This window comes from Pipra filicauda, unplaced genomic scaffold (assembly GCF_003945595.2).
Source record: "Pipra filicauda isolate LSUMZ 115617 unplaced genomic scaffold, ASM394559v2 scaffold161_size1661140_pilon, whole genome shotgun sequence".
In the NCBI taxonomy this organism is placed as follows: domain Eukaryota; kingdom Metazoa; phylum Chordata; class Aves; order Passeriformes; family Pipridae; genus Pipra; species Pipra filicauda.
The window spans coordinates 119,482-128,563 of NW_024104118.1; the positions used below are offsets into that span (position 1 = coordinate 119,482).

The 9,082-nt window shown below is 57.2% G+C and overlaps 1 protein-coding gene across 1 annotated transcript; it reads left to right on the plus strand.

Annotated features, from left to right (window-relative positions):
• Nucleotides 1-2,612: 2,612 nt before the first annotated feature.
• On the plus strand, nucleotides 2,613-6,657 carry LOC113983290 (immunoglobulin superfamily containing leucine-rich repeat protein). Its single transcript, XM_027712313.2, has 2 exons — nucleotides 2,613-2,745; nucleotides 4,153-6,657. The coding sequence occupies exons 1-2, from the start codon at nucleotides 2,613-2,615 to the stop codon at nucleotides 5,409-5,411; spliced, it is 1,392 nt and encodes a 463-aa protein (XP_027568114.2). The 3' UTR covers nucleotides 5,412-6,657.
• Nucleotides 6,658-9,082: the final 2,425 nt, after the last annotated feature.

Sequence of the window (9,082 nt, forward strand, 5' to 3'; positions counted from 1 at the left end):
TGCCCATGTACACACAAGTTTTTTCTCCCAACACTTGTCTCCCTGCAGCTTGCCTGGCAGGGTTAGTGTCACCCTGGTCTTAAAGTGTTCCCAGCCCGGAGACTGGGGGTGCTACGAAGGTGGCTGGTGGATTTATGCCCCCCATTTCATCTGGCTGATGATTTCAGCCCATAATTACATAGTCAAGATTTAAGGCTGCCTTTGATTGCTTTTCTTATCTGGAGCTACAAAGCCACATTTCCTCCTGGTGTCCCCGCTTGAGAGGCGGTGTCCCATCATGTGGGGACAGTCACCCACCCTCCAACCCCCACGGGTGTCCCCTGAGGCCCCACTGATGCTCCCCTCACGTTCCCCAAAATCAGCCTCCGCAACCCAGCAGATCCCTGCCGAGCAAACACTCCTTTCTCCACCCTCCGGAGAAAAATTCCTATTTTAAACTCCGGCCTCTGCATCTTTCTCCTGCAACGGGGAGAGTGGGGGAGGCAGACAAAGCAGGTCAGCGAGGAAGGAGGCAGCGGGCAGGAGGGGGTCCCACCCAAATGCCCCAAATCCTGGGAATTCAAGGCTGCTCTGAAGCAACCCAGGTGTTTGCTGCAGCTTTTAAGAGTCCGTGCCAAGCAGAGACTCCCCCTTGTAGACAAATCCCCTCCTGTGAATACACTTATAATTGAATTTCATGCTTAGAAACATAGAAGGAATAGAAAAAGAACAATCATTTCTCCCTCCCTTTAATTAGAGAATAATAGATTTTCCCCGCCTAACGTATCTACAGGGAATCTTGATGCTGGATTACACTGAGATTTGCTCCTTTTCAGGAGGGCTCTAATTAGTACCCGGTGCCCAAAGGCACAAAAAGTGGTCAAGGATGGAGCTCTGCATCCTCCCACCCCCTCCGTGTCCGGGGGGGGTGGGGGTTGGAAAGGGTTTCTCCTGGAAAGGGTTTCTCCTGGAAAGGGTTAAAGCATCCTGGCTGGATGGCTCAGCCCCTCCCAAGGCATTTAACCCTTCTGCACATACTGCCACCAGCCCGGGATTGAGTGGGATGTGCCCACCCGTGATGGTGACAATCTTACACCCACACAGCCTGGGCTGTCATGCACATGGTGTCACCTAAGCTGTGGGAAGGTGTCTGTCACCCTTCTCCCAGGACGGCCCCCAAAATAAAGAAGCTGTCACACACCACACCTTCCCTTCCCAAATTATTGCTTATCCTGGATCAAAAAGGGGTTGTGCCTTAGGGGGTTACAGATAAGAGTTTTGGGCCCCCATGGGAGTGGTCAGAGCAGCATCTTTCCCCTGCTCTGTGGGTTGGATTAAGGTTGGTCCCCTGTATAACCCCTGTCCTGTGTCCTCCTCTGGTCCAGAGCCCCTGCTCCCTTCCAGGTGGGCTCTGAAGGTGTTCAGGGTGGAGGGGTTGATGGATCATTTGCCTCTACCTCGCTCTGGAGTGATGGGCACTGCCAAGATCAAGCCCAGGGATCCAGGAAGCATCCCCCATGCTGGCCTTGTCCGTGAGAGCATCACACCCAAGAGGGGCAGTGACAGATCCCCCCAAATGCCTTGCAAAACAGGTCCTGAACCCACTGAAGAAAATCCCCAGCTCTCCTGGCGTGCCAGCACAGCCCCTGGGCAGCAGCCACGCTGCGAACCCGCCCCATGAACTGCTCTAGATTCAAAACAATCCCCTTCTGCCTCGCACAGCACTATTTTTAACCCCAAGCCTGTTCACAGCCCGGCCTCAGCCACGGCTGCGTCAGCACAAGTGTGAAGACAAGGAGCTGTGGCTGCCATACACGGAGGTGAAGCTCTCCCAGGGGAATCCAGCTCCCCCTCGCTCCACCTTCATCTTCCTCACGGGTTTTTACAAATAGGTTCTGGCTTGCTCCAGGATGGAGGTCCTTGCACCTCCAATCCCAGCCCCACAGCAAGAAGCTTTCCTACTGGAAATGCCCCAGTTTGGCCAGTACAGGAGGGCAGGGAGCAAGGACCTGCTCATCTTCCCGGCCCTGGATGCCCACCCCTGCCCTAGTGGTCCTGCCAGGCTGGAGGATGGAGTCTGAGAGATGAAATCCCCATCACCCACTTTTAAAAGCTTTTATCAGCAATTTATTGCAGGGCCGAGGAGATGACTCTGGGTGACAACTCCAGGTGACCTCCCTGTACCTCGACAGCTCTGGGTGACCTGCTGGCACCTCAGCATCTCATCCTCCTTCCTCCTGCCCCCGATGCAGCCTCTGAGCTGCACTCTCCTTCCCACCCTGCTCGGGTCCCGCACAGCCCCTCAGCAGTGTCATCCTGCCACTCCCAAGCCCCCAAAGCCCTTCACCCCCCTCAGAGACAACTCACCGGCCACCCCATGTCCTCCAGAAGCCGCTCACTCTCTGCCTGTCCCCCAGACGTCCTCTGCAAGGGATGGGACAGGATGGACCCCGAGATATAGGGCTGGGGGGCAGAGGTTTTATGAGGAAGGAGATTTGGGGGGCAGAGGTATGAGGGAAGAAGGCTTGGAGGGCAGAGGACTGGGGGCAGAGGGGGCCGGGCTCCGACAGCAGCCCCCGGGGGAGGCGGGCGGGTGGAGGAAGGGCCCCCGCAGCCAGGAGTGGGTCGGTGCCATGGAAAACAAAAAGGGCCCGGGGGACGGGGAGGGGAGGAGAAGCCCGACGAGGGCCGAGGGAACCGGCGGTCCTGTTTTCCCTCACTCCAGAGGAGCGAGGGTGACCGGGCTCCATCTCCGCGAAGCTGCCGGTGAAGGGGCAAGGGGGGCCGGGGAGGGCAGCGGGGGGCCAGGGACCGGCGGGGCCGGGGGAACGGGCTGGCCGGGCCGAGGAGGGAGGGAAGGAGGGAAGGAAAGAGGGAGGGTGGTTATTCACGGCTCTGGTATGCGGCGTGCGGGCCCTGCTCACACCGCCCCCGGGCTGCCTCCGCCCGCCCCGGCCGCGGGCAGCGAGAGGCGGCGGGGAGAGGTAACTGCGCCCCGGGGGATACTGGCGGGGGTAGGGGAGGAGGGATGGGAGGGAGCCGGGATAGGGGTGCTCCAGGAGCTATAAAAATGCAGGACCCCCCCCGCTCCTCCCCCCGGTGCTGCGCCGCCAGCCCTGCTCCCCCCGCGTCCCGCAGTGTGATGGGGATCTGCCCCTCGCTGGGCAGCTTGGACTGGGACAGCCGCGGGACACCCCCAGACTACACCAAGCAAGCACTTCAAAGGCATCAGCCAAGGACAGACACACACACACACACCCGCAGCCCTCCATCACCCCCAGAGCCAGGGGGGCTCCTTCCCCATCCCTCGAACCCCAGGACTGGGGTGTTCAATCCCTGCAGGATCCTCCCTTTCTGTCCCGTCCCTCCCCCTCAGTTGTGCATGTCTTATTCAGCCTCTCCATTACCAATAAAACGTCCCCCCCTCCTGCTTTAAATGACAGGGTTGGGAACTGGAAAGAGCAGCAAAATTTGCCTACAAGGCAGAGACAAAGGGGTCTGGCTGCCAGCTCCTCGCAGAGCTGCACTTAACCTCTTCCCTGGTGGGACACAGCCTCCAGACGCCGGGAGCCGAGCAAGCACCGTCCCCTTTGCGAGGCAGGAGGGAGGGGAGTAAGGAGTTAGCTCAGAAATATTTCACTCTAAAGACTTCCAGCAGCCAGGGACCCCACACTCCCTTGCTGAGAAAAAGCACTTGAGAAGCTGGTTTTTTCCATGACATGGAAAAATACGGAGATGGGGGCTTGGTTTGTGGTCTGAGAGCCTGCTGAAAATCCCAACAGCTTGATGGTTTAGGGGAAAGCTGGTTGGGAAAGAGCTGTGGTTGCTCTGTTTCTCCTAATTCCAGTCTCAGCAGGGTGAACTCTGAACCCTGTGGAAACAGCATCTTGGGGGTTGTATTTCATCAAAGATCAGGAAAAGATGTCTTCTAGTGGGGGTAGGAAAGGGTTTAGGGGGAAGTTCCCCCCTCACGCAGTAGTTGAAGGCTCTGCTCTTGGTGAGGAAATGCCTTCTGATAAGGGAATATTTCAAACAGTCTTTTCCAGCCAAAGTTCTGGGGATAATCACATGGATGCTTTGTTCTTATGTGCTTCCTCTTATTATTTGGCAAGAAAAAGCAGATCCCCTTCTCAGCTAGACCCATCCCGTTCATTGCCCCGTCTCTGTTCCCAGGAGGAAGGATGAGGCCCCTGCTCTGCTGCCTGGTCCTGGCTGCACTCCTGGGGCCCTGCCTGGCCTGTCCCAGCCCCTGCTCCTGCTCCACCAAGAAAAACGGGCGGCTGTTGGCCGAGTGTGCCTACAAGGATCTCCAGGAGGTACCCAAGGGGTTGTCCTCCAATGTGACCATCCTCACCTTGTCGGCCAACAGGATCAGCTGGTTGGGGCAGGGCTCCTTTGCCGAGGTTCCTGAAGTGCAGTCACTGTGGTTGGGCTACAACCAGATCGGGGTGGTGGAACCAGGGGCTTTTGCCTTGTTGGTGCATCTGAAGAATCTGGACCTGAGCCACAACAAGATCGCAGATTTCCCGTGGCAGGACCTCCGCAACCTCAGCGGTCTGCAGATCCTGAAGATGAACAACAACCGCCTGGCCGGGCTGTCCCGGGATGCTTTCCATTCCCTGAAGGACCTGCGCTCCCTCTGGCTCAATGACAATGAGTTGACCACCTTGGCTGAGGGCACCTTTGACAACCTGCCCTCCCTGTCCCAGCTGCAGATCTTCAACAACCCCTTCAACTGCTCCTGCAAGGTCTTCTGGCTGAAGAAATGGACCGAGCGCACCTCGGTCTCCATCACCAAGGGAGGGTCTACCCTGTGCGTGGCTCCCGCCAGGCTGAAGGGCAGAGCAGTGACAGACATCCCTGACCACCACTGCGTGGCCCCCTCGGTGCAGCTCACCTACCTCTCCAACCTGGACAACACGGTCATGTACGACGGGCTGACGCTGACCCTGCACTGCAGCGTGGCCGGCAGCCCCCCGCCGGAGATCCGCTGGAAGATCCAGACCTCCAGCCGCCGCATCGAGATCAACGGGCCCAACGTGGCACGGGATGGAAACGTCAAGCAGAGCCAAGAGCACTTCCTGGTCTTCAAGAACGGCACCATGGCCATCCCCAACTTCAGCAAGGAGGACGAAGGCACCTACACCTGTCTCGCTGTCAACGACGTGGGCACGCGGGATGTCTCGGTCAACGTGGCGCTGGCTGGGTCAGAGAATCCAGCTGAAGACCTGCTCCGAGATGACCCCCATGCCGGCCACCTCGGGGGGCGGAGCTGCTACAAGGGGGATGAAATGGATCCCTCGGGCATTGGAGAAAAGCTGGTGATCGTTTATCACATGCCGAGGGAGTCGAAGAGTGGGGCTGGAGGGGCCCTGCCCCAGGTCCACCTGGGGACCCTCCTGCTGGCTTTGGGCTTCGTGCTCTGCTGTTAAATGGGGGAGGAGGAAACGGTGCCTCGGGGGTTCCTCCTCTTTCTGTAGCATTTATTTTCACGTAGTGTCGTGCCTTTGCTGAGCTTCTGGGAACTGTGGGCGGTCAGGAGTCAAAGGGGGCCAAGACCCAGGCCCAGGGCTGGTAGTTCAACCCCTCCTTAGGTGGGGGTCAGGGCTGGGCTCTGTTAGTTGAAGGCTTCAAATGAGTTTGGGTGATGTCGAGCAGACCCACACCCTGCTGCCACTTTCCGGGTGTCCAAATCTGACACCTCCCCCTTATCTCCCTCCTGAGATCAAAGTGTAGCTGCAGGATTAAAGTCCACCCTCAACAAGGTGACCATCAATTGTCCCCAGAGCCCACCAGGAGCCCACCTCCACCTGCAGCATCCAGCTGTGTCCAGAGAGGGGATCCAAGGATAACATCCCTTCCATGACCAGCAGCTGGGCCCTTGGCCAGCCAGGTGCATCCTTCCCACCACCAACATTACCTGAAGTGGAAGGACCAGTCTGAGAATGGAAAAAGAGCCAGGGAATGAGGTCCTGGGATGCCAGGTGACGTGGCTCTGAGGGACAGAGATGTGATGGTGCTTTGTAGGCAGAATGGGTACAGCAGAACATGTTGGGTGGAGCCATGGGCTTGGATCAGGCCATTTTTCAGAGCAGGAGAAGATTTGCCACAGAATTCATCCCTGTAGGAGCACAAAGGGCTCCAGCTGGCTGGGTGCTGGGAGCATCTAAAATGCCTGTGCCTTCCCTGAATGTCACAGGATTTCCAACTCCCTCCCCTTTCACTGCTGAGACCTGTGGTCCAAAAGAACTCGTCTGGGCTGGACCCACCGAGCTGCCCTGCTTCAGCTCCGGCCCCGGCAGGGAGGGACTGAGCTCAAAGAGACCCAAATAATTCCCCAGCGCTCTTCCTTGACAGGATACTAAACAGGGGCTGCATGGTGGAGTGGTAGGAAAAAAGGTTGGGAAAACCCAGACTACAGAGAGAGAAGCTGAGCTGACCTATAAGCCATAAACACACTCCTTAAGTGCTTTAGCATTCCCATGCGGGACATATATACCTTATCCAGCTGTCCCAGGGTGCTGGGGAACCCTTTGTCTCCTGGTGGAGGGATTGAGCACCTCCATCTCCCCCACCTCGAGGTACAGCTTTCGTACCATCTGTGGGAGCTGGATGGACCCCTGCAGCCCCCTCACCTTATAACCAAACCTGCATGGACAGCAATAAATACCTTTTTTTTTAAAACAAGCTGGTACATGCTGCCTCTGTGCACCCCCAAATCCCCCAGACCAAACAGCACCTGGGCTATCAGAGCTCATCACCAACCCTCTTTGATCAAGGGACACCTCCTTTCCCCCACAGCTCCTCCAAATTCCTCCCTGAGCTGTAACATCCCCCCAGCTCCCCCAAACCCCTCTCATCCCACAGCATCCCCATAGCTCCCTCAAACCCTGCCTGTGCCGTATCATCTCCCAGTTCCCTGTGCTGCAGCATTCCCCCAACTCCCCCCAAAACCTCCCCATCCCATAGCATGCCCCCAGCTCCCCTCAGGGTCCTCCTTGTCCCATGGTATCCCTCAGCTCCCCCAAAGTCCTCCCTTTGCCATTGCATCCTCCCCTAAACCCTCCCTGTGCTGTAGTATCCCCCACCCAGGTCCCCCTGCAGTGTAGTATCCCCCACAGTTCCCCCAGATCCCTCCCTGCACCACATTATCCCCCCATCATGACCCTGGAGGGAGGAGGCATTTTTGGATACCCCAAAATCCCCCCATCCGTGTCTGCAGCAAGCTGGGGAAGGCAGCAACACCCAAATCAGCTGGGAACCAGCTATCCCAGAGCCTCAAGCCTTCACACAAGCTCTCCAGCCCCAAAATTCCTTATCCAGACAGCTCGTAAGGGTAAGGAAAGAGGCAGCCAAGGAGCTGCCAACAGAGCCGAGCTCTGTACGGCGCCGAGGTCTCCGTGGGAGTCCTGAGGCAGAAACGTCCCAGACCCAGCCAGGAGCTCCTCGCACGAAGGGTTGCTGACAAGCAGGAACATGTTTTTCCCATTACAGGATGAAAAGCAATGTGGCCCCAACGAGAGTTTTGGTTTCGTTTCATAGGATACAACTTTTAAACTCAGTTTGACATCAGTCTGACATCAGCTGACATCCTCCCTTCCCAGCTTAGAAGAGCAGGGTACGGGAGTTTATTCCTGCAGTCTCAGCTGGGAACAGAGTTTGGGGCCTGGCATAAGGATGAAAAAGCAAGTTTAGGCTCTCAGAAGCCCTAAGCCACGCCTGGAGGTCTCTGCCTGTCTCGCAGAGCTGCAGCTCCCATCAGCTCTGCTGTTCTGCCACTAAAAAAAGGGAATTCCTCCACCTTGGCCAGGTTTACTCATAGATTTCATGGCAAATTGTTAGTGATATCAAGCATCAGTCATTCCTAACAAACAGGACCCCTTGCCATGGCACTCCTGGGGTGGATGCTGCAGGTGATATCACACCTGGCATCACTAGCTGGACCCACCATGGGATAACACAACCCTCCGTCCCTCTCGTTTGCAAAGCCAGACCTGAATTTCCATTCCCCACACAGACAATTTTTCCTTAAGGGCCATTTGCAGCTGGAGCAGCTCCCTGAACCACCTCACCGTCTGCTCAGGGGTTGGGTGGAGAGGGATGTGGATGCACAGGGGCAGAGCTTCCCCACAACCATGGTAGTGCTGGGGGTTTAGAGATGAGGTGTGAAGCCACCACGAAGAAGAAAATCTCAGTCCTCCCCAGGGCGCTGTTTATGTCCAAGAAAACAAGTAAATCCATGTAGCCACCTCCTGTCTTCCTCCCAGGGCTGTCATCTCTCACCAGGGCCCCAGCCAAGACATCTCCAGGACGCCTGGGGGAGGGTTGTGTAAACAGATGCTGAAATCCAGCTCCACCCATGGCCCTGAGCTGCCAAAGATTTTAGGGATTACCAAGGTTGACTTCAGTGCCTGGGAGGCTGGAGGTGGGTTGGGATGGGCTGCAAGGGAAAGGTGCTTCAGGGACACCCAGGACACCCAGCACCCCTCTCTCCTGTGCTCTGCCGTGCAAACCAGGCACGCACACCTCAAATCCCAGAGCTGGGAACGCGGCAGGAATCGCACCTTGGGCTCCTGCTGTCTTAGAAAGAAACCAGCCCAGACCTGCCTCCGGTGGCACCGCTGTCACCCCGTTCGGTGACATTGTGCTCGTGCCAGACAGTGATCAAATGCAATTACTTTAATCACGTTTGATTGGTGGGCAGCGGATGCGACAGCATTTCCAGCTTCCGAGCACACCGGGTGGCACCTGCAGGCAGCAGATGAAGGCAGAGACCCCCCTGTCTTCCCCAGGACAGAAAGGAATGGGGGTCAGATGCTGTGGAAATGAGCGGCTCCCCACCCTGGTGTTGTGGGGAGATCTCGGGACCCTCCAGGCAAACCCCAAAGCACAGGGCTCAACCTCAGTCCCCCCAAACCACACTGAGGTGCTGCAAACATCCCAGCAAGAGGGAGGAGGGTCCTTGGAAACCTCCTTCCAAGCAGATCTCTGGGGCAAGGGGATGGTCCAGCAGCCCTGCTCAGTGCAGGGTGGGCTGCAAAGGCTGCTTTAGCAAGGCTGAGGTGTTTGTGATGGTGTTGAGAGGGAAGGAGCCACCAGGAGA